This window comes from Lemur catta, chromosome 11 (genome assembly GCF_020740605.2).
Source record: "Lemur catta isolate mLemCat1 chromosome 11, mLemCat1.pri, whole genome shotgun sequence".
NCBI lineage: Eukaryota > Metazoa > Chordata > Mammalia > Primates > Lemuridae > Lemur > Lemur catta.
This window is the reverse complement of record NC_059138.1, coordinates 49669066-49694978: the sequence shown is the minus strand read 5'-3', so window position 1 is coordinate 49694978 and position 25913 is coordinate 49669066. Positions and strand designations below refer to the sequence as shown.

At 39.4% G+C, this 25913-nt stretch overlaps 1 protein-coding gene across 1 annotated transcript; it reads left to right on the top strand.

The window, feature by feature from the left end:
* Positions 1-11006: 11006 nt before the first annotated feature.
* Positions 11007-24467, top strand: SRI (sorcin). Its single transcript, XM_045564911.1, has 8 exons — positions 11007-11102; positions 12061-12144; positions 14363-14432; positions 19766-19809; positions 20601-20748; positions 21291-21404; positions 22175-22233; positions 24220-24467. The coding sequence occupies exons 1-8, from the start codon at positions 11061-11063 to the stop codon at positions 24244-24246; spliced, it is 588 nt and encodes a 195-aa protein (XP_045420867.1). The 5' UTR covers positions 11007-11060; the 3' UTR covers positions 24247-24467.
* The last annotated feature ends 1446 nt before the right edge of the window (positions 24468-25913 follow it).

The window sequence follows — 25913 nt, the reverse complement described above, 5'->3', positions numbered from 1 at the left end:
TTTTCTTCTATCATGTTCTCTCCTATCTAGTTGGACATGAGATACACACTTCTGTTCTACTTTCTAGCTCTGTGAGTTTGATTACTTTAGATACCTCATATAAGTAGAATCATGTGGTACTTGCCTTTTTGTGATTGGCTCATTTCACTTAGCAAAAAGTCTTCAAGGTTCATTCATGTTGTAGCATATGACAAGAATTCCTTTTTTTTTAAGGCTGAATAAGATTCCATTGTACATATATACCATATTTTCATTACCCATTAATTCGCTGATAGACATTTGCGCCACTCCTACATCTTAGCTATTGTGAATAATGCTACAAAGAACATGGGAGTGCAGATATCTTTTCAAAATCCTGCTTTCAATGCCTTTGGCTATATACCCAGTAGGAGACAGTTGGATCATGTGGTAGTTCTATTTTCAGTTTTTTGAGGAACTCCCTACTGTTTTCCATAGTGGCTGCACCATTTTAGAATCTCATCAACAGTGTGTAAGTGTTCTCTCCATGTCCTCACTGATGTTTGTTATTTTCTGTTTTTTTAGAGTAGCTATCTTAACATTCTACCAGGTGTGAGGTGATAACTCATTGTGGTTTTAATTTGCATTTCCCTTGATGATTAGTGACATTGAACATCTTTTCTTCTGTGTGTCAGCCATTTGTATGTCTTCATTGGAGAAATCTCTATTCAAGTCCTTTGTCCACTTTTAACTGTTTTGTTGTTGCTGTTGCTATTGAGTTGTAGGAGTTCTCTACATATTCTAGATACAACGGCTTCCCTGATATACAGTTTGCAAACATATCTCCCATTCCAAGTAGGTTGCCTTTTCACTCTGTTGATTGTCATGCTTATTCTTAAACCAGTCACTAGCAAGGCAGGATGGGATTACTAGTTCTAGAAAACCATCATCATCTAAGGGGAATGGTTGTTGGGAAATCTATCACTTTGGCAATAAGAGGATCCATCTGCCTCAATTTCATATTTCACATCAATTTTATATTGAGAGAAGAGTTTAGGTTTTATTCAGATAAATGTTTGTAGACAGCTGTGGTGTGAATGAGAGGATATTGGACAGAGCCCCAGGTGACCTGGGTTCTTTTTAGGACTATTAGAAACTGCTAGTTGTGTGACCTTGTTCAGTTGCTTCACTTAAAATTTTATCTGTAAAACCAAAGGGTAGTTTAATAAGTTCAGACTAAATCATGATTGTTTTTTAAAGTAGGGTGTATGAACCCTTCTAAAGTGTGGCACCAGACTGCTGGGTAGGTAGTTGTGGTCGGGTATGGATATGTGTGGATGTAGGTTTGTGGGTGAGAGTGGGTATGCATGGGTAAAAGGTGTATGTGTGTGTGTCTGTGGGTCTGTATGTAGGATTATGGGTGAAGGTAGGTGTGAGTGCGTAGGACAAAGGTTTGTGTGTGTAGGATTATAGGTAAGGATGTGTATGGTGGGTGAGAGCAAGGTTTGGAGTGGAGGTGCAGGGCTGTGAGGATGAGTGTGAGTGAGTGAGGGCAGGTGTGTATGAGTGAATGGGGGTGGATACCGGATTGCAGTAGGGGCAGCAGTAGTGGTGGTGGGCTTAGAGAGCCTGCCCTTAGGGCATATGCCAGTGTGTGTCTGCTGCTGGGGAGGGCGAGCTCTCTCTGTTTCTCTCAGCAGCACTGGTGGCTGCAGGTGGAGGATGTCAGTGGAGCTCCAGGAATGTGGAGGTGCGAGTGCTGTTGGGCCCCAGGGCAGGATGCAGTCTGGTGGGCTTTGGGTCCTTGAAATGGTGCTGTACTGTAGCTGCTTAGGACTGTGTAGAACCTGGCATGAGCTCTCTCTCTGGAACAATGCCATCATGAAGTCTCCAGGAAGCTCTCTCTGTTTCTCTCAATGTCTGTGAGGGTCAAGGGGGTCTCCCACGGCTAGGATTGCAAGAGTCTCCAGTGGAAATCTGGACCACTAAGGGCCTTTCACTTACCCTTTTCCCACACTGGGGAATCTCTCCAGGCTCCCAGCCCATCCTGGCCAAGCAGGCTGCATTCCTTCTCTCTCCTTTCTTGCCTTAGAGATGTTTCCTCTCACTTTTGTTGAATTCCAGTGTTCTCTCTTAGATGATCTCTTCCAAGTGTGATTATCTACTTGCTATTTTGGTTCTTTTTTGTGGAGGAGGCGAATGCCAGACACATCTAGTCAGCTATCTAAGCCCCTTCAAAATATATGGCCCTTTTTATTGTCAAATTCATATAGTCAATTGGTTCTCACAGAATACTTTTGTTGCAAAACTTTTGTATCCATAACCAAACTGTGGTTGGAATTTAACCATAATTTGACAAATGGAGTTGCATCCCAAACCACCAACACTTTCCAATAAATTTGTTGGGAAATTAAATCTGATATGTAATTTACTGTTAAACTATTTCTCCACTTCAAAGTACTTTCATTAAACTAAAACCTTTCAACTTCGAGACTACTGATTACAGTTGTGTTTTGTTTTTAGCTTTTTGCTGAGATTGGAACATGTTTGATTCTATATTAGTATCTGTAAACTCTTGTAAGTTATTCAAATCAACTTCGTGTTTTAAAATTAAACTTAAATAATATCATTTTTTCACAGCTAGTTATGGTGAAATTACGTCTTCATAAAGCCAAGTAGATGGTTATAATAAATCAAAATAATTTAAAACACTGGAAGAATATTTCCTCGACTATGCAATTAACAATGTTGCAGCTGCAGACACAGCACACTTTTAACTCTAATCTGTATTTTTATCATTTTCTCCATCTCAACTCTAAGTTTACAGTACACAATGAACAAAACAATAAATCAATCTCTTATTTGTAGTGCAAACTGATTTCAATGGTGTAAATATTCCCACGATGGCGGGATAAGCTACTAACTTATGGTGAGTTCAAGCTTCTAACATGGTGTGACTGGGTCTGGAGTTGGGAATTCATGTCCAGCAGCACACAGTCTCAATGTCACAAAATCCTTAAAAGTTGACATAAGATTTTCAGTAAGTTTTTAAAACAATCAAGTTATAATATTAACAGCGTTTAACAACAAGCTGGAAAAATTCCTGAAAATTGGCTTTCACTGGCTAGTATGAACCAGCTCCCACACACCACTCATGCAACACACAGATCTGCAAGTCTTCAGAATCCCTGGCAGAGCTAATAATGTCAAAAGAATGTCAAATGACCTGTGTGTGGGTTTGATATTGTTGCTGTTGGCTCCTGGCTGCCTTAGCCAAGGTCATTCTTTCTAATAATTAAATAAGCACATTTCATAGAAGGCCTCTCTGGGGCCTACTGGAAATCTGCCTACACTGTTGAATATGTTTATAATTGGTTATTGGATTGCCAAGGATCAAGAGGGCAACGTGATTCATCGGCTATTACAGTTTATCCTTCTTGATTCTCCTTTCTGGCCACCCTGCAAGCACACATTCCTCCAAGAATCACCAGCTCCTACCTATAAGACTTCACTTAAAGATGCAGGCAAGTCAAAGATATATACGTAATGTTAGACAGTTTCATACAACTCTAATGTTCTAATTCTACTAATCAGAAATAAAGTTCTTGGCCAGGCGTGGTGGCTCACACCTGTAATCCTAGCACTCTGGGAGGCGGGAAGAGGGCGGATCATTTGAGCTCAGAAGTTTGAGACCAGCCTGAGCAAGAGGAAAACCCCATCTCTACTAAAAATAGAAAGAAATTAGCTGGACAACTAAAAATATATAGAAACAATTAGCCGGGCATGGTGGCACATGCCTGTAGTCCCAGCTACTTGGGAGGCTGAGGCAGTAGGATTGCTTGAGCCCAGGAGTTTGAGGTTGCTGTGAGCTAGGCTGATGCCACGGCACTCTAGCCTGGGAAACAGAGTGAGACTCTGTCTCAAAAAATAAAAATAAAACAGAAAAGAAAAGAAAAAGAAAAAGAAATAAGAAAGTTCTTAATCTGTGCAATTCTACTGACCCATTGTTTTTCAGGCTGAGAATATCTGTAAAGTTTATTTTTTTAAAATATTGTCTGAATGCTTTTTTAGGGGGGGCTACAATTTGAGAGAAGTCTAGACATTAATACATTTAGTAAAGGAAATTACTAAAAATGGAAAAATATGTTCTTAACTTTGATATTTTTAAAGAGTATACAGAAATGACAATTGGATTTCCCCATTGAGAATCTTAGTATAGACTAATAGAATATTAAGCTCTTACGTATAGCTTCAGCTTCCTAGAGAATTCAGTTCCCCCAAAATTTCTCTCATTTACTGAGAGAAAAGCCTCTCTTTTTTTCTCTTTTGATCTGATAAAATCAGATCTAATTTAAAGTTATCTGCCTCCCCATATTTTAATAAAATGTAAACAGTACAGTTTGCTTCATAGAACAGCAATTCCAGAAAATTCAACAAAACATGTAATATAAAGCTAAAATAGCTATAGCTCTTCTGATAGTATGTTTTAGACTACGAAAGATTGTGGCTCCCATATAGAGTTTTAGATACCTGATAAACCATTGCTTTTTAGTATAAAATAAACTCGTTTTGAATAAAGCATTAAAATATAATATAACTAATCCTTTGCTTACCAGAATGGAATGTCACAATTTGTGGATTCTCAGACAAAATACAGAAGTGGGAATTAATTAACCCAGTTTCCTTTCTCACCTTTGCCACTGACTTCTCATTATGAAAATTGGCAGGTAATTTCCTAGGGAAAAAAAATATATGAAGTCCCTGATCATCACCTAAGTGCACATTTGGGAATAACACCAACTGGGTATCGGACAGAGGTGGGGGCTGGAGGGAAGGGATGGGTGTATACCTACTTGATGAGTGAATGCGCACTGTCTGGGGAATGGACACGCTTGAGGTTCTGCCTGGGGGGGATGGGGGGAGGAGATGGGTGCATACCTACATGATGAGTGCGATGAGCACTGTCTAGAGAATGGACACTCTTGAAGCTCAGACTTGGGGGGATGGGGGGACATGGGCAATATATATAACTTGAACTTTTGTAGCCCCATAATGAGCTGAAATAAAAAAAAGAAAAAGGGGGAAATAAGAATTACATATACACATATTTGCTTGTTTTTGAGGAAAAAAAAAAGAATGATAAAAAAAAACTCTTGCATTTATCCTTCTTTCTTTTGTTTTGTTTTGATTAAGCCTTTTTGTTCTTGCAACCAAACTTTACTTTTAATCCAGTGCAGCTGCCAAATTCATTATTTACCCCCAACCTTGTACTTCCTTTTCCTTTTTAGGCTCAATATCATGGAATATTTTTTGGCATCTCTTTTGCCCTGAGCTGGAAAGAGTAAGCTTTGCTTGTGTTGGGGGAGGGCAGAATGCATCTATGTTAGATGACTTAGTCAGGTTCACATAGTGAACTGTGAATCAAATCCAGGTCTTCTGAAACACACTCCAAAGTTCCCTTCACGTGTCTACACATTGTATCTTTATTTTTAAATAAATTTTATTAGGGTATCATTTATATAAAATGAAATGTACACAACTTAAGTGAACAGACTGATGAGCCCATGTAACCACCCCTATATTAAAGATATAGAACATTTTTATCACCCCATGGCACCATCCAACCACTTTGCAGTCAGTCCTATCCCCATTTTGGCCTCAAGCAACCAGTGATCTGTGGACTTCCACCTCTTATTCAGGTCCTAGTGGGAAATTTCAGCAAGCCGAGGTCCCTGCAATGTTCTTCTGGCACTTTTTACTGAGAAAACTTAACACTGTGGTCACTTCATTTTTATTTCCTTTTTACCCTTAATAAAAACTCCTTTATTCTGAATAAGTCAATTCACAATTTGTCTTATTTTGGCCTGAGCTGAACTAAAGTTCACTTTTTTACAGTATTTGAAGGTTAAGTTTGCTCAGTATTATTATTTGTACAGATATGTATAACTTACATAGAAGTATTTCAGTGACATTTGCACATGAATATGTTAAATTGATACTGTTACAAATGAATCATTTGTTTTAAATATGAGTGCATTTTTCACACAATAAAATCCTGTTTATAATAAATTCCCAAATAAAAAAAAATATATATGAAGTAAAAGATATCTTACTTTTAATGGAGAAGTTGCTAATTTACATATGACTAACTTATGTAAAAACTTCATTCGGTTTTGGCTTTCTAGAGTATCTAAGTCATCTAGGTGCCTAGGAGACTAGAATAGTCTTATTCTTTCTTCCCTGTGGCTAAGTTGGAATTTTTCTTATTTTTCCTCTTCCCTGCTTGTTGAACAGATGCAGACTGTATCAGCTTCTCCTCCCTTCTCCCCCAAGCTGGCTGCCCACTTCACCTCTGGTTCTGTGTCCACTTTGTGACATAGGAGTAGCAAGATAAAGGGACTGAGATGCAGATGAGGATGGGCAGAAAACAAGCCCTAAATGATTCTTCCCTACCCTACTCTACCCTGGTTCCAGGATTAGTTCTTTTCAGAAAACTGAGGGCCTTAAAGAACCTTTGAGGGCTTGCCTGGGAACTAGTCATAAGGTGACTTTTATGGGAGAATATACCCAGGTTGCAAACAACCAGCTTCTAGAGTTGAGGACACCTTGCAATATACTAATCCAATGTTCTTAGGAATATTCATCCTCAGAGAACTCTGGTGCTGAACATGGGTGATTCTCTACCTGGGAAGACAGGCCCAGTATTCAACATTTTCCTCTCTAACCTGTCACAAGTAGAAGTTGTGGAGGCTTGAGAATCAGTGTAAGCCTCAGAAAAGACTAATTGCAGCCAGTTCTTGCATTCGTATCTTGACCTCCCTTTAGCCATGCATATTTACACCTTGTTTGTCAAAAACGTTAATTGTGCTAAAGTTAACCCTTATAACTGATATTCTGATTTCTGAAACACATTCTATTTGGGAATAGAAAAAAAAAAAGTGTTCCCGGTTTCCTGATCCAGTGGAATTGCAGAATCTTAGAAGGAAGAGTCCTGAAATAACAGTGTGAGATTCAGAAAAGATTTGAAGTGAGAAGATGAGCATTTAATACTTGGGTTGCTGCTATTAGTCTGGTAACCTAGAGCAAGTCACAGAGCCTCAATTTTTTCATCCAGCAAAATGGGAATAATCTAAGTGGTATAGCTGGGTAAAATCAAAAGAAGAGTATTAGAAAATACTTTGTAGCCTATAGTATTAACTCATCCAATGCACTACGCAAAGTAAAAAGTTGCTCTTTAGCATAACTGACAGCTTTTTATGATCACCCCCAGTGACAGGGAGTTCATCTCTGGAAGGTCATTTTAGACAGCTCTAATGACTAACAAGTACACACACACACACACACACATATCCTTCAAACTCTGCCTCCTGGTTAACCCTGATCATCCATTCTAGCTAAGAGCTTCCCTAAGGGAAGGAACTTCTTCAGTAGGAATAGGAACATGGGAGCATTTGCCACAGTACTTATGACCAACTGCCCTTGATGTGTTTTGTGAACTGATTTATTTTGCTTATCATGCCTACTCTAGGCAAGAAGAGTGAATTTGCTTTCTCTGAGATCCAGGGAGGAGGCAGCCAACACAGATAAGCAGTTTCCTACACTGTGCAATAGGGTAGCCACTAGCCACATGGCTATTTAAGTTTAAATTAAATAAAAATTTTAGTTCCTCATTTCACGTGCTCAATCGCCACATGTGATCAGTTATTGGATGGCACAGATATGGAAAGTTTCCATCATGGCACGAAGTTCTACTGAATAGCAGTCATTGATGATTCATTATCCACTATAATGAGTCAGGAATTGATTAAACACTTTACGTATGTGCATATCAATCAATAATGAAAGTTTTATTATCCTTTTAAAATGATTTCATAATAGTATGATTAACTGAACTCTTACTCTGGACAGTTAGAGAAAAAGAGTGTCTTTTATTCCCAAATGAAGATCCTAGTCCTCACACTCCTTCCCAACAATCTTAAGAAAATAGAGATAGTATATACTGGTAACCTATGTGGTTATCAAACACCCATTTCCACTCATATATGGAGGTATGAGCATCTCTCTAAGGCAGAGGTCTTTAAATTATGAGGTGCAACACTGAGATCAGAACTAAAAGAAAGTTGAAACCTTCATCTGGCAAATGTTATTGCTCATTTCTTCCTAAAACATAAAGACTTCTCATTAATTCAACTGCAGGACATGGTGAAATAACTGCAGTTAGTTACACTATTTCTTTTACCACTTATCTGAGTAAGGAAGTTCTGCCTGGATACGATACAATATGTACTTCTTTGTATTAATTTTTCTCCAGGGACAAGAAAGAGTGTCCACACTGCCTGTCTTGAAAATAGAGATGGACTGAGGAGGGTGTACCACAAAACAATGAGATTCTCTCTGAGAGGCATATTCAGATAATGTCACAGCTTTAATTGGGAATGGTGAAACATTTATATCTGGCTAGGTTTGCCCTTCAGGAACTTAGGCCGGTCATTTGCCTTCTTGGTTTCTTCATTTATAAAACAGCATCATTGGTCACAAAGGTTTTTGTGATTCCAATGACTTCCCAAAATAACTCTGACCCACATCCTATCTATAAACCTGGTATAGCTTTTGCCCTAACCCACGCTTCTGCCACAACCCTCAATCATCGCGGCATGACTGTGTCACTCCTGCAGTCTTTTTCTGGGACTTAGTAAATTGTTAGGACAAATAATAGTATTCTATCCATAGGCTTTCTCTTAAAGCCAGCCAATCATTTGCTAAAGTGCTAAAAAAAACTCCCAGAGTCATAAGCTAGCATCCTGGAGGGGTTTCCAGCAGTGGTTGGTAAACTGTTAAACAGCCAAATCTAGCCCCCCAGGAGGTGTTTTTGTACACCCAGGAGCTAAGAATAATATTTACATTTTTAAATGTTTGGAAAAATAAAGAATAATACTTCGTATCATATGAAAATTATAGGAAAGTCAAATGAGGAACCCAGCCACACCCATTCATTTATTGTCTACGGATACTTGTGGGTTACAACAGCTCCGCTAAGCAGTTGCTATAGTGACTATATGGCCCACAGTCCTAAAATATTATATTTACTATTAATATTTGGCCCTTTACAAAGTTTGCTGGCCCCTGGTGTAGAGCACAGATGGCTTGGCAATGTATCTTAGCTCGTGTTCCTTCCAGTTTGGCAAATTCTCTGAGATCCTCTGTTCTTCAACTGTTTAATGAGGATGATAATAGCACCTATCTCATGGGGTTTTATGAAGATTAAGCAAATACATAAAATGCTTAAATGAGGATCTGGCATATATTAAGTACTATATATGTTTGTTATTATTATTTGCCAGGATTTTTTTTCATAAACGAAGGCAGCAGCAGCTAACCAATTTGTTACCAATAATTGTAAGAATTTCATTTGCAGCACTCCATTAAAATTTAATTTCTTTAGCAGTAGAGCAGTAGAAAGATCTTTAAAGAGAAATGACAATTAGCATAGTCGTTTATCCACAAAGCTACTTCTGTATTACTTAAAAATATTTTATATGCTATATGCTTCTTTCAAACTTGAGTCTTGAGATTATGCTGAACTTTGAGGTTACCCCTCACCATCTATTCTTATAGTTGGTTACCTCTTTCTGAAGAAACAGGCTTCAAAACAGAGGCTAAGGGACTCATAAAACGCCTAACCTACCTTGATGAGTGTTACAGCATTTGAAAACAATAACCTACTTTCTGAATCCAACACAAAACAGGCAGCACATTATTTTTCTTTGCTGTGAGACAACAGGAACTATTAGAATCTTTCTCACAATTTAGGACTTTCATTTCTGGAGTTTGGGTATCCAAAATGAGGACTTGAGAGGGAAATTACACATAAGAGGAAAACAATGAACCACATAGCCCAGGAACTTGGAACACAGAGGGGCCCTTTCTACCGTAACGAACAAGTACAGCACCACACTGGCAGGTGCGCCAGTATTTCTTAAATGCTGATGCCTCTTTCAATGTTTCTGAGCAACCTCGACAGCAAATACTGTGACTCTTACTTATTAATCCATTTCTCAAACGTTAAAATTCAGGAAATCAGTAAGCCTAGTCCTTAACAGTCAAGGGCAAACTAAAAATTTTTGTGCGTGGTTGAAATTACACAAAACCAAACGAAAATCTCACACCGAATTGCTTCACACCGTTCAACTGAATGAAAAAGAAAAATGTCTGAAGTAAAGAAAAACACGTTCTGAGTCATCTAAGTGAAGTTCCGATCCCTCACCTTCCTAAATTTTTACCAGCACACAGTTTGTTCTAAACTTTCCTTGTATAAAAAGCAGCTGAATAATTTGGGGGGAAAGAGATTGCTTTTGCCTGAATCATCCAGATAATTCAAACAATTCATTTTGCAAACAACGACCTGGGCGAGGCCGTCCTGCCCAGAAAACGCCGTCCATCCCGCGCAGGCCGCATCTGAGCTCCGCCCGGATTAATCAGGCGACCAACTGTCCCCTGGCCAAGAAATACGCTGCTGTCGTTCAATGAACTGTGCAACCGACCACAAGCCAAACCCCGCCTCGCACACAGTTCCTCAAGTTTATTCCTGTTTTCCAAGGGCGCTTTCCTATTTTTATCTTTCAATGTTTCCTTCGCCCCCCGGCGTCTGAGACTTGCTCTAACGCATCCAGCCCCTTCTCCGCAGTACCGCGCTCTGCTCGCGGAGGGTCCGCCCTGCCCAATAAAGTTGTATAAATAATAAATGTGCCCGAAAATAGCCAAGGAGGAAGGAAAAAAAGAATTCCCGGGGCGCCGCATTGGTGTTGGAACGTGCCACTAGTTTCGAAGGGAGGAAAGTCCCTGGTGTGAACTGCGTCGCCGCTCACAGGCCACGACCGGACCTTCCCTCACGCCCGGCCCGGGCACAGGACAGGCAAAGACCCGGAAGTGCGCGGGCCGGGCAGCGGCGGGCGGGGGCGGAAGCGGGGCGGGAGGCGGCGGCAGGCGCGTCCCCCACCGGCCGGCGTGGAGCGCTCGGGGGCGGCGCCCTCGCGGCGGGGCGGGGCGGGGCGCGCGGCCGGAGGCTGGGCGCGCAGGGCGGCGGCGGCGGCGTAGACTGCACCATGTCTTACCCGGGCGCGGGCGGCGGGTACTATCCAGGCGGGGTAAGTGCTGCCCACGCGGGCTCGCGGCCCGGCGGCTCCCGGGACGCTGAGAGGTACCTTCGGAGATGCAGCGGCCAGCGGGGCCGAGGCGGCGCCGAGCGGCTCCTCCTGGCTCGCTCGCGGCTTCGCCCTAGGCCCTGCGCTTCCGCCTCTCGCCTCGTCTCCCTCCGTCCTCTCTCCCCTACGGGTGGGCCGCGGGGCCGAGCGCGGGTAGATCGGGACCCGGGAAGGCCACCCTGTGGCTCTCGGATACGCGAACTGAAATAGTGCTAATTGGGTGCTGGCTTCCTCCGCTTCCCTCTCGTTTTCCCCTCAAAGCAACAACAGTTATTTTATTCTAGAATGGTTCAGCGATCTACCTACCTCCCGTAAAAAAAAAAAATTAAAGGAAAGAGGTCGCGGAAAGTCCGCTAGAGTAAAAGTCCTGTAGGAAGGCCGCCTCGCCGGGCGTCCGGGATGCGCGTTGCCGTGGGAACTGTTTCCCAGACAATGTCCCCTCGCCACCCACGGTGTACAGCTGGCCAAGGCGCCTTACTCTCCCCTAGCCTACACCTGTCTCAGTATTTTACCAACTCCTGCCTTCCGTGGTACTTAAAGCGCTTTTCAAATACCCTAAAAGCTATAAAAACAAAACGAAAACATTTCTGAGCTCTGCCCTTAAATTGCTTGCATAGGTTGCTTTTCACCTCAGTAATCTGCAAGTTAGTAGAAATTTGAACAGTTGCTTCACCAGTGCAGATTTCGCTTTCTTGACTACTATTTTTGGTCCAAGTAGCCAGTTTTAAAGTACAGTGTGAGAAGGGAAGAAAGGCGTGGGGTGATGGCAGTTGGAGAGTGCCGGGTGGTGGGGAGGTAAACTTTGCTGGGTCGGTTGCCTGGCTTTGCACAAAAGCCCTCTGTGGTGAAAGAATAAAACTCGAATCAGCAGATTGATGCGTTTGTGTTTCTTTTTTCGCAGTATGGAGGGGCTCCTGGAGGGCCAGCCTTTCCCGGACAAACCCAGGATCCGCTGTATGGTTACTTTGCAGCTGTAGCTGGACAGGTTTGTTTGTCCTTTAATATTAAAGAGTTGTCATATTCTGCATTTGTGTTAGCTTTTGATACAGTGACACAGAAAAACGGAAAAGAGTCCCTTTGTGTCTGCAAAAGAAAAAGAGAAAGAAGGAAAGTTCTTTATTATTTTAGTTTTTATTTTTGAGTATTCAGAACAAATTAGGACAGAGTGTTATCTGTATTGTGTTAGTCCGGTTCAAAACTAAACTTGTGATTGAATTAGGGTTAGATTGAACAGAATAGGGGATTATAAGTATACATCGAAGATCTGTAAAGTAGAAAGATGTTTTTAGAACAGAAATGTCAGGGCTAGGGTGGTTTCAAAAGAAGGAAGTCGAGATCTGGTGAACATAAACTTCTGTTTGTACCGCTTAAAGACATGTACTAGTAATTCTGTATCCAGATTCTGATGGACACTTTCTTCCAGTTGAATTTGATTGTTAATCATTTACTCCTCCTAGAAAATAGGTATGTATGGTAAAAACCCACTATTCTCTTCTTGGTATAAGGAAGTTAATCTTGTGAACAATTTAGTTTCTCTTTGATGCAGATGCTGTTACTAGATCAGTTCTTTCATGTCCATACTAGGTGTTGTGGCCTGTTGATCCAGAGAAAGAATTAAGACCACCTCCCCAAGACCTTATATTTTTCTACATTCTGAGTTGAATGACAGGTGCTGACTTACCTTGAGGGAGGAAACTTCCCTAGCTTATGAGGTCTCTGTGTGTAGTAAACATACTGTTGGTATAACCCAGACATGTCCAAAGGGGATATTTATTCTTTTGAATTCAACTTAATCTTGTTTTGATCAGAAGCTAGAAATAGCAAAATCTTAATGTGAAAACTCTTTAGAATATTATGGAATAAAAACCTAAGACCACGTTTTAAAGTAGCACTCTAAGAAATACAGCTTGAGAAATTGAATGGAAAATCGAGTCTAAAACTGGAAGACTTTCCTTTTACGTATCTGCTTCATCTATTAAAGATCTGTATCTTTGAAACCACAAGACATGGCAAACCTCAAGACTAACATTATTAGATTGCTGTGCCTCCAGTGTGTAAGTGACCCCACCTACTTAGCTTTCAGCAGCCCTGGCCTGTATTCAGCATACCCATCGTCTTTCACATTATTGATCCTGCTTCTCATTTATCATTATAACACCCATCAATATGAATATTTAGGTATTTGTTTTCTTTTTTATTTTTTTAATAGATACATCATGATAAACGTATTCAAATGTCATACAGCCTCAAAAATGAAGACATTATGGCTAGTCATAACAAAATAGTGAATCTTACAAACATAATATGTGAAAGAAGATACAAAAATACATTCAGATTTAGTAAAAGGGGGGGGAATAGTACAGTTATAAAGCGTGGTACACAGAAGACATTACCTCTCCTGCTAATATGCCTATATGATACCCATACTGCTTATTCAAGAGGTTTTTGTTACACTATCAAAACTACAATTTTTGAATTTCATCCAGCCTACTTTTCTAGCCTCAGGAAGTCATATTACCATTCACTAAGTTTCCAGAAATTAGGGTTTTTAAAGGCTATGCTGTTTAAGTTATAACTTGATTGTGTTGTGGTCAGACAATAGTCTGAACTTTTTATACTTTATTTAATATATAGGTACATTTTTCCTTTTATTATTAGTTATAGATATTTTATTTTAAAATCCCTAAAAATAACATGTATCTAGTTCTTACCTAGTTTAGCCAATGAATGGGTTTTGGGAACCCAACCTGTATCTTCAGATATAATTGTGCTCTGAAAAAAAAAAAAAAAATTGACCATATCATAAGAAATGTTGACCAAAGGAGGCCTCTTTCTGCTTGAACCAAGCCTTCTATTTACTGATGTCTACTGTGTACCTATTCTCTTTCTCCCTCCCCCCCCCAAAAAAAAAAAATAGAGGAATATGATTTTTAAGCAACTCCATAAGTAATTTAAAATGCTTAGCTTTGGCAGTTTCCTAGCTCAGACTAAGAGAAGAGTAGTTGACAAAACAGACTCTTTCATCATTAAATTATTTTTGGAAGTAGGATGAGGAAAAGAATGCCCACTTTTGGAAAGCATTCTTAAAAAAAAGTCTCATGCATGATACTCATGTTCTTTGTTACTATTGCTGCATTGAATACAAGAAATAACTTAAAAGTACAAATCACTATTGTGATTCATATTCCTATTTTTTTCAAAAGGATGGTCAAATAGATGCTGATGAACTGCAGAGATGTCTGACAGAGTCCGGCATTGCAGGTGGATACAAACGTAAGTTGACAGTCCCAGAGCTCTCTAAAAGTACTCTTGTATTTCATATTTTAGCTGTTACGTGTGATTATAGCCTTCAAGGAAACAGCTTTTCTGACCCAGCAAAATCTAAAATTTCAAAAGCTAAATTAAGTTATTATTTCCAAATGTTGATTTGAAAACAGTTCTTAATATAAATCATTCCACTCTACTTGCCAGCTTAGTGGATTTCTTGGATTTGGATTTTATGTATCTGGAAGTATTTGAACCAGTGAGAGACAGTTTGGGTGGCCTCCTTCACAGAGGACAAGTAAAGTGCTGAAATGAAATCTGCCAGGTCAGGTGTCATTAATGATAGGAGCTACATTTACTGCTATTTGCCAAGAGCTTACTCTGCCGTGGACCTGGTGGCACTTAGTGCCTTGAGTGGCCATTCCTGCACTCCTGGTCCTTGGAGCCCTGGGTATACTACTAGCAACATGGATGGTTGTCATGACATTTCCCAGGTCTTCCCTCTTTCTTTCCGCTTACCATTTCAGAGAATGTGTTCAGGATAAGTAGGAAGTACACTTTCTACTTTCTGAAATTCCTTGCACTAGTAGTTCTCCTCCCCTTTCTCAGTTCCTGGCAGGCTAGACTTGATGCCTTATAACTCAGCGTTTACCCCCTTCCCTGCCCCCCAGCCTGCTCTTCAGCTCTCGGCCATGAGCTGCAGGTAGGGAAATAGTGCAAAGATGCTGCATCCCATGCACACCACATTCCCCCCACGCACACCACGGGGGCTTTCTCTTCACATCAGATCTTGACCACGATGGAATTCCAGGGTAGAGAATAGTGTATTACCTGCCAACTTCTTTGCCAGTTGTTTCGGGACAGAACATCGCATTGAAGCCCCAATTTCATGGTAAGCTAAGGATTAAAATGCTCAAACTAGAATTCACACCTAAGAAATTATAGTGGCATTTTTTGACTGTTTGACATTGACATATTTACTAGATGGCTGTCTTTGAACTATTTGTGTTTCTATTTTTATCATCCTTTGTTTTATGTGACTTCAGTATCCTACTACTGATTCCTAATTGGCTGAATTAATACAAAAGAAGAAACTTTTGTGTTTCTGTCATTTAATCTGGTCCTAAACAAAAGCAGCATTTCTAGACTAGGGATTTTTTTTACTGTTGTAGGCAGTACATTTAAATTGTTAATTGTTACTCTTAGGCAGTTGAGATGGTGAATGAGAAAATTCTAATGGCAGGGTTTGCCAGAATGAGGTGAGGCCATAACATAGACTATTATACTACAGCCTTTCAGTAGAAGAGGTGTGGCAGATTTTAAAACCTAAGTGGGTTACATATTCTTAGAGTAGTCCTTTTAAAAATTTTATTTGAGAAAGCCACTTTAGTGATGGCCTTAGATGGATGCATTAAAGAGAAGACACTTCCTGAGTCATGGGGACCATGCCATTGAGTTGACTTGCTTAATCTCTTCTAGTGACTGTAATGAACCACAGAACCACCCTTCTTGTGAGGTGCCAGAGTTTTGTAAAACAGAAATTATACAGCCATTAGTCTTTTAAACCCGGTCCCAGCTTAAAAACCAAAAAGTACAGATCCAAAGTGGGTGGGTGGGTGGGATACTCCAGCCTAGTACCTACAGGTCCCTTCTTAACCTGTTTAAAAGGAAGCAGTTACACCTAGAGGTAGAGTTTATGAGAGAAGTTGCTCTAGTCTACAGGATAGTAATTCAGCTTCTCTTCTTCCCTTGAATTTAGTTGTTCCCCTGTGGTAAGGTTGAGAGAAACAACTAGAGATAGGGCTTTCCTGCTAGGCCTATTATGTTTCTACTAGGAGAAAAGATGTTTGAGGCATTCTAGTAGAGTGAACAGAAAAGAGGAGAAAGAGTAAAGGTAAAATTACAGCAAAGATTCTTCTGAAATTATTTAAAATAGAAATAGGGCTAATAAAAGCTATTTGGGAGGGGAATACAATTAACAAAACTGAGCAAGAGGTTTCCTCATCCAGACTTATTGGGCATGTGTGTTGTAGTTCATTAGAACTGTCTGGAATGATAAATTGTCTGTTTCTTCCCTTTTGTTCACTGTCCATTGCCTTCCCTCCCTTTTAGATCCTTCTCACAAAAAGTGACCATATTTTGATCTTCCTGACACACAGCTCTAACCTGTCTCTCTCCTCCCCCAACAGTCTTTACTTGGTGCCCATAAAAGAAAGGGTAACAGCTTAGAAGAAATTCAAGATCCTCTGTAGTGCAGGCTGATCTAACCAGCCATGTTTCCTCCCACTTCCTCTATGCTCTCTGCAGGTCGCATTGAGCCGTTCATATACTCTTTGCCTGCCCTGGACCTTCTGCTTCTCTCTTACATTGGTCCTGAGCTGTCACCAAATGCCCCCTCCCCAGTCATTTTTGTCATTCAGGGCTTGGCTTAAATGATACCTCTTTTATGAAATCTTCCTGATTTCTTACCTTCCTGAAATCTTAGCTTCTTTTTATGGATTTCCTGATTACCAGAAGGAACCCAGTACCTCCTGGTGCTTTCTGGTACCTCCGTTAGATTTACCGCTCTCTGCCTTCATTAGAGTTGTATGGTGTGTATGACTTACCTTTTCCCTAGACTATCAGCAGGGCAGTATCCAATTTCACATTTATATCTCCAAAGTTCTTGGAACCCTGAGTCCTGTACCTAGTAAGTACTTAATGGGTGGCTGTTGAGTTAATTTGGGTATGGAAAATTTTCTAAAATGCAAAAATCGTTGCCCTATGCCCTCATTGGTATTTTGATTTCAAATTATCAATTACTTTGAAGTATCAGTGAAAATCAGAAAATTTTATTCAAAAAACATTCCTCCTTACACTGAGAGGGGTATACATATAAAATGCAGGGTATACAGCTTCCTGCATAGCGATGAGAATTCAGTCTCATCAGCACATTCATTTGTCCAGCCAACAAGTTTTTAATGGGCACCTTCCATGTGCCAGGTCCGGGTGTGCAGCCACAAACAATGCCCGCGGGGCATTATAAAAAGCACTCAGATAAGCAAGGATAGAAGCTGTGGGACCACATAGGACGGGCACATAACCCAGACAGGAATCAGGAAAGTTTTCCTTGCAGAATTGATACCTAAACTGAGGAGAAGTGAAAGTAGAGCAGAAACGAGGCCAACTGAGAAGTGAGTGGGATGGGGAAGTTTTGTTCCAAGCAGATAGCGCAGCACATGTGCAAAAGACCCAGAGAGAGCATGCTTCAGCCAAGGAACTGAGAAATTCCTGTGCAGATAGTATAGGCAGTTGCATCAGTAAGAGACTAGCTGGATGGTTAAGTAAGTATATGGCCTTATGCCAGTCAAGGTGTTTGACTTTATCCTGAGGACAGTAGAGCACTGACACTGGGTTTCACGTAGGACAGCACATACCACTCCTGGCTGTGGGGCAAAGACTAAATTGGGGACTTGGGAGTCAGGGATACCCACTGGGAGCTGTTGGTGTCATACAGGTGAGAGAAATGCTAACTTAACTAGGACAGTGGGTCTATTTAGAGGGTGATTTGATTATGGGGTGGGGAGGGAATTGAGGATGTTTCCAGGTTTCTGGCTTGGGTGACTGTTGAGTGGATGGTGGTGCCATTCATAAAACTGGGAGACACTGAAGCTGTCTGCCTCACAGCCTCTCGAAAACCTTGATATGAACCAAACAATCGGCTCTGTCCTGTGATTGTCAAACCTCCTCGAGAGTGGTTCTTAAAACTTGAGCAGCATCAGCATCACCTGGAATGCTTCCAAAAACCAGATTGCTGGGACCCTCCCTAGAGTATCTCATTTAGGAGGTCTGAGGTGAGACCTGGGAATTTCACCTCTAACAAATTTCCATGTGATGCTGGTCCAGATGCTTGAACCAGCTGCTTTAAAGTGAATATATATCACTTTAAAGGGATCTTGTTAACATTCAGATTCGGATTTTATTGGTGTAGTTTAAGGGCTGAGATTCTTCAATTCTCACAAGCACCCAGGTGATTCTGATGTGGCTGGTCCAGGAATCACACTTTGAGTAGAATGGTGTTCTCAACTTTGGCTGCTCATTGGAATCATCTGAAAAGCTTTTTAAAAATACTGATACCTGGGTCCCACACTCAGAGATTCTGATATAATTGTTCTGTGGTGCAGCACAGTGTCAGGATGTTTTAAAGCTTCCAGGTGATTCTGATAAGCACCAGGGTTGAGAACCACTGGTCTAGGTTAGAGGGACTTCATGCCTCCACACAACTTAAAAGAAGGAAGAATGGACTAGCTTTTTACCAGTGTAGAAAAGTATTGCCTCCTCCTCTCACCTCAGAGAATATTATCTGTGGATCACATAGAGATTGAGAGACCAAATTAGAAATAGTCCCCAGTCTTTTATTTCTGGTAAAGAATATGCCAAACACAGGAATCTGTTAAATGTGGAAAACCTATAGTTTGCACTATTTGGAGACATTTCAGTAATTAGCTAGCTCCGCTGTGTTTTAATTTCAGTTTCATCAGAGAAAAAATATGAAGCTAGAAAGAGCCATAAAAAATGTTAGTTCTGTGTGCATCTTAACTTAGAGAATTTATACTATTAATAGCTTTTCCCACATGACCCTTGTCACATCTGCCTTTTAGCTTCTTTGTACCTATGCAGTATTTCTTCTTGATTTGCATTATTACAATGTAAGATACAAAGGGATCTTTATTTTTAATTTCTTAATGCTTAGACAACCAGTAGGCTACAACCATTGGATGTGTTCTGGTTTGGTTGCATAAGTGGGGTACACAGATGCTCTCAGAATGCTCCCCAGCTATAGGTAAACGAAAAAGGCTTCTGAACAATGGCCACCACTGAATTGGTCATTGGGTCTCACTCCAGAGTGCTCTTAATTAACACACGATTCTAACAAGCATATTTGTCTGGTTTCATATACAAGTGAAGAGGAGACTATTTGAGGTAGAAGGTCACTGCTCAGTGCCTGACATTAAAGGGAAAAGACAGAAAAACAAATGATTGGTACAAAATTAGCAAAACCAGCTATTTATAGTCATTTATGAGCAGGAACAAAGCAACCCTACTTTCCCATCCACCATGGTGAATATAATACATTATGGTGAATTAAAGATCTCTATGTCAAAATCAAATTTGGGTTCTAGAAGGAATCTTATTTAAAAAATCTGAAAAAAATCTACTTGGAAGCTCCATATAATTTAGTCACATGTAAATTGAGTAGTATATAAAAATAAAAGTATAAATAATCATATTTCTAATTAATTTGAATGTATCAAATGTGAATTTTTGAAATTAATATGTATGTACTTTTCTTAATTTAACAGCTTTTAACCTGGAGACTTGTCGGCTTATGGTTTCAATGTTGGATGTATCCTTTATCTTGATTGTTGTCTAGAATGTTTTTTTCTTGACAAAAAATTTCCTAAAGGAATTAATCTCAGCAGTAATACCTGGTAAACACAAAATGACCACTAAAAAGCCTTCTGAAAATAATTAGCTTTTAGATTGTAATTTGGTGTGAAAAAAGGAAGTTTAGTAAGTGGAATGTTAGTTGCTCAGGAATTCAAGGAAGCACCAAAGTAGAACGAGTATAGAAACCGGAGTGTAAGGGAAGCTTTTTCTTTAACATTGATTGCACTGCATGACTCACACCTGACCTTCAAGTGATGGGCTTTTTCACTTCCCAGTTACTAGACTCAGTTTAGCTAGTGCTGACCCTGTGGTGTATTCCATCCCACCTCTTTCTCCAAAAGTGAAATCCTTGAGTCTTGGAGGACTAACCAAGAGAACGTTAGTGCCAACGATGACGCTAGGAGAGAAGGGTAAACAGAATAGCCTGGGGCACCCAGAAAGTGCAGCCCAGTTCCAGTAACCAGACTGCTTTTTACAGGTGGCTTACAGTGGTGATGTTATTTCCTTGTAATCAGATCACATAGGTTATATTTTATTCACAGTAAAAATAGGTACTCAGAGCTTTTTCTCCATAGCTGCTTTTTATTTTTTTTGTCATTGCTCTTTTTATTGTATCATACAAAGAATACACAGTAACTACTTTTTGACTAAAAAAAAGAACATTAAATTCCCCTTACCCTTGATCTTTCACTTAATCATTAGGAAATGTTCCAAATAAAGAAGCTCTGATCCTTGATCCTAGTTCAGAGAGATATGTCTGGCACAATGGGTTTCAATGAATTTAAAGAACTCTGGTCTGTACTGAATGGCTGGAGACAACACTTCATCAGTTTTGACAGCGATAGGAGTGGAACGGTGGATCCTCAAGAATTGCAGAAGGCCCTGACAACAATGGGTGGGTATGGCCAACTAGAACTGTCCATCCATTGGTAGAAGTCAGTTTTTTATCTCTAAAAGTAAATGCTACTTGAAGGCAGTTTCTGTTTTCTTAGAAGGTGTATATGTTCATAAAAATTATTTCACAGTCTTAAAAAATTGCATTTGGGCCGGGCGCGGTGGCTCACGCCTGTAACCCTAGCACTCTGGGAGCCCAAGGTGGGTGGATTGCTCAAGGTCAGGAGTTCGAGACCAGCCTGAGCGAGACCCCATCTCTACTAAAAATAGAAATAAATTATCTGGACAACTAAAAATATATATAGAAAAAATTAGCCGGGCATGGTGGCGCATGCCTGTAGTCCCAGCTACTCGGAAGGCTGAGGCAGTAGGATCGCTTAAGGAGTTTGAGGTCGCTGTGAGCTAGGCTGACGCCAAGGCACTCTAGACCGGGCAACAAAGTGAGACTCTGTCTCAAAAAAAAAAAAATTGCACTTGATTCTTTTTAATGGTTTGGTTTTTGTTTGCAGTCCTTTTTTGCTGGATGATTGTTTTTCTTTTCAGGATTTAGGTTGAGTCCCCAGGCTGTGAATTCAATTGCAAAACGATACAGCACCAATGGGAAGATTACCTTTGATGACTACATTGCCTGCTGCGTCAAACTGAGGGCTCTCACAGGTATGTTCTGTGGGATCGTGTCATCACCACAAGCCAAGAAGATAGTTTTTATGACACCCATTTCATTTTTCAAGGCTTCTGAACTTGTACTGTTTCCATTCAGTTTTTTTCTGCTTTGTAGATTTTTAACATTACTGTTAAGCATAGATAGCAAAATAATTGTTTTTTCAGAATTTACTTTAGGTTAGTTATTAATCTGCCATTAAAATAAGCTTAACTAAATTTTACTAAAATGTTCCAAAATGTAACCAGGTAATTTTGTGCATTTTGGTCAGATTATGATTATGAGTGATTTCTCCCTAGAATGTGAAATATTTGAAAAGAGTGAAATTAAAGTAAATCCTTTTCAACAGGTCATAGCTAAAATGGGTAGGATATTTGATCACAGCCCACTTGTCCTATTAGGGACACTATCCAACTATTTCCTAAGTAAGCAATATCTGTGTTATTAAGAAGTTTGAAATCCCATATTTTCATCACAAGTAATGGCCTCAGAAATTGCACAGCTTTTACTGACTTTAGGATAAGGTATTTTCTTCCAGCTCCACATTGTAAAAGATAGCTGGCCGACTTCTGCCTATATTACTTTGTTGCATATTGAATCTTTATTTATATAGTTGGCTGCTTTGCTTTGGTCTTTTGTTTATGTTGACTGGTTATACAATTTAAATGTTACTGCAATTTCAACCCAATGCCAAAATAATTAACTATAGTGATTTTAGAAAAGCTATTTAAAGAAAAACCATACATTTTTCTGTGTTGTTTTACAGACAGCTTTCGAAGACGGGATACTGCTCAGCAAGGTGTTGTGAATTTCCCATATGATGATGTAAGTCTCAGTAAATTAAGAGCTAAGTAGATGGATAAGATGCACACAAGAAGGGCATTCCTTTTGAAGTTAGCTGTTAAGAACATCTAAAAGATGCCAGAGAAATCAGGGATTAAATGATCAGAAGGACTTATCATCCAAAATTCGTTAATCTCATTCATTAATCTTACCCAAAGTTATACCACTATTTGATTTGTACTCAGAGACCTGGGTTCAAGACCCAGCTTGTCATATTTATTAGCTGGGTCATTTAAGCAGGTTTCTTAACTGCCCTGACTGTTTGATTAAAGAGGATGTAGTAATAATATCATCCTCGCTGGCCTGATATAAGATTTCTATCAGAAATATCCTTGAAAAACACTATGCAGATACTGTGTCTGCTTTTGCCTTCTATAAACATACCATCTCAATCATTGAGAAGCAGTTTTAACAGCTCAAAGCTGTACTTTGTACAACTGTGTTCTTCATTGATAATGTAAGGCAGGTACCAACTTAAATCCCAATTTAAACCAAGTTACATACTAAACAGCCATGCTAACTATGGTAGGTTAAAGCCAAATAGCCAGTATGAACATAACCAAGTGCCATCTTTAATGGCATTAGTTGGACGTACATAACAAAACTAGGGAGATATTTAGTCATTTGGTCAGTTTTTGCCTAGCCATTGATTTTAAAAAATAACCTTTAGAATTGAAATCACTGTAATCACTGAATATTCTAAAATGTTTTTCCATTGCAAAATATTAAAATGCACATATTTTCGGTTTAGCAACTGCTGCAATTTTAAGTACACTTTTAAAAGGCTTAGTGTGTGTGTGAGTATGCTTATTTCTTCTGCTTAAGGGTGTGATCTCTTTAGTGTTACTTCTCAGTTGACAGTCCCGTCACTGTTTCCAGAGATCGAGAGGCTGCCTGGGGAATAGAAAGAGCATGGGCTTCAGCCTCAGATGGAGCCACTTAAAAGATTTCTAAACATCCTGATCCTTAGTGTCCTTTTCTCTAAAATAGGAATAATCAGCTTGGCCTTGTGGAAGAGCTGCAAGGATTAGCAGTACCTTAAGAATTTTACGAGTGGCCGGGCACAGTGGCTCATGTGTGTAATCCTAGCATTCTGGGAGGCCGAGGCGGGTGGATCGCTCAAGGTCAGGAGTTCGAGACCAGCCTGAGCAAGAGCGAGACCCCGTCTCTCCTAAAAATAGAAAAAAAAAAAATAGCCAACTAAAAATAGAAACAAAAAATTAGCTGGGCATGGTGGCTTGTGCGTGTAGTCCCAGCTACTTGGGAGTCTGAGGCAGGAGGATCATTTGAGCCCAGGAGTTTGAGGTTGCTGTGAGCTAGGCTGATGCCACGGCATTCACTCTAGCCTGGGCAACAAAGCGACTCTGTCTCAAAAAAAAAAAAAAAATCTTACGAGTATTGGGGAAGTAAAAAAAACTGATACAAAGTGCAGAATCTATTGCTGTGTGCTTAGTGGGGAAGCCCATATTTCAAATACCAATGCTTCTAAACTCAGGTTTCTGAGTTGCCAGTGACTGGTCAGCTGTTCTTTTTCTGTGCATACATATGTTTGTATGGCAGGATTTAATTTAATAAAGCAGATTTGAAGAGAAGAAACTGTTTAAAGATGCTTCATTAGAGTAGTCGGGTAATACCGTACAGTTTGGAAGTCCTCATGTGATACAACAGTATAAACTCCAGTTAATTGTATTTTGGGTACCTTTGACCACAACCATTTCTAGAGTCTTAGATATTATTTGGAATTTAAATAATTCTTTATCCATTGCATTAATATCTGCTTCCAGTAAGAAGTTTTGATGTGAGAATCCCATTGGATTTTATATTAGACTCCTTCCCTAAAAGAAACTTCCCATCTATCATTTACTCCTACTTTAGAAAATTGTTTTTTTCTTACCCACAATTCAAATGAGTAAATCAAAACATAAGTGTTTTGAGGTCAGTAGAATAACACTGACTTTTCTCTTTCAGTTCATTCAGTGTGTCATGAGTGTTTAAATCAAGAAGCTGCGTAAATATAATCGACATTCCAACTGGATTTCTCCTTCGCCCTTACTCTTTGCCTTGAGTAATGTGTGTAAACTTGCATTGCCACTTTCCCTTAACAGCTAGTGTAAAGGTTTATTACTTTATGTACAACTGAAGTTTTGTTGTTAGTTTTGATAATAAATTCTTTGGAACTTTAATACTATAAGATTAAAGGTCTTTTACACCATTTAGAACTTCCTTGAGCCATGATCAATCAATCATGCATTTTCTTGCTAACCCTATTTTATGTAAATTTAAGTATGCAAAATGTTTAAGGCACATTTTTCACTGTGAGATACTAATAGAAACTTTTACCCAGACTACAGCTGTTACCTTCCCTCTCTTGGAGGGGCTCTAATGTGGTATTGAAAGTTTTATGTGTATTCTTATGTAAATGATTTAGACTCACTTGGATGAAAAAAAATGGTAATCTCTGTCAGGCTTCACCTTAGTAGCCATTTAGCACAGGCTTTAAGACTTACAGGTATTTTAATGGCCTTATGAATGAACAAGGGAATGTGAACGATTGTTTTCTGCCTCTCTAAAAATCTGTTGAATGCTTTGAGTGGCAGATACTGTCACCAGGGCCCTCTTTGTCATCATACATTTAAATCTTTATTAACTATACTTAAAAATTTTGTACATTATAAACTATATAAAAAGAAAATGAGTAAGAAAAAGACTAAGGGAATATATGAAATATTAACTGTGGTTATTTTTGGCTAATGGTATTCTAGGTGACTTTAATTGCCTTCTAGATATTTCAGCATTTTCCAAATTTTCTTTAATGTGTATGTTTTCCTTTTAAAGTTAAAAGATGTTAATTTTTAAAATACTAATACATTTTGATATGCCATGTGTTCACAAATTAAAAAATATACACATCAGGAAGACTGGAAAGAGTGTACCAAAATGTTGATGTAGCTACCAGTGGGAGTCAGGATCATGAGTCCATTTTCTCCCTTCCTGCTCCTCTTCCAAATATTCTTTCATAAGCAGGTATTACATTTGTCATGAAAAATTTTTTAAAAAGTTTAAAGTAGGGGTTTTCAAGTAAGATCTGGATTCTAATGCTGGCTGTGCCTCTTACTATATGGTTTGGTCACTGTGGATAACCACAAGAGACTCAGTGTCCGCATCTTTGAAAAGGAGAAATACTTACCTCTTGGGGTATTTCTGAATTTGAAAAAGTGTGTCAATATGGCAAGCACCAAAAATGTTTCAAAACTCGCCTGGTTTGGTTTTTGTTTTTTTTTTTTTGCAAGAGTTTAACAGATAAAAAATAAAATTAGTCTGTTAGTCTGTTTTCTCCTTGCTAGCAGTGTCTGTCTTACTCTAGGACACATTGTGAGTTACCATTCATATGAACAATTAGCTGTGAAGCAATGAAAATAAAACATTTTTCTAAGCATTTTTAGCATCATTTCACTAATATATTTTTTCAAATATTGCTAAAATATATTCATTGAATATTTATTCAGCCCTAACATATAATTATGTAGTTAATCCCAGAGTATGTATCAGCATGTGAAGCAGCCTGCTGTATATTACACAGTGACTCTAGGTTTCATACCTGTATATTGTCTGTGAGGCCACAAAGCTTTGCTTAAGCCTAGGCTGTCCAGAAATGGGCCACA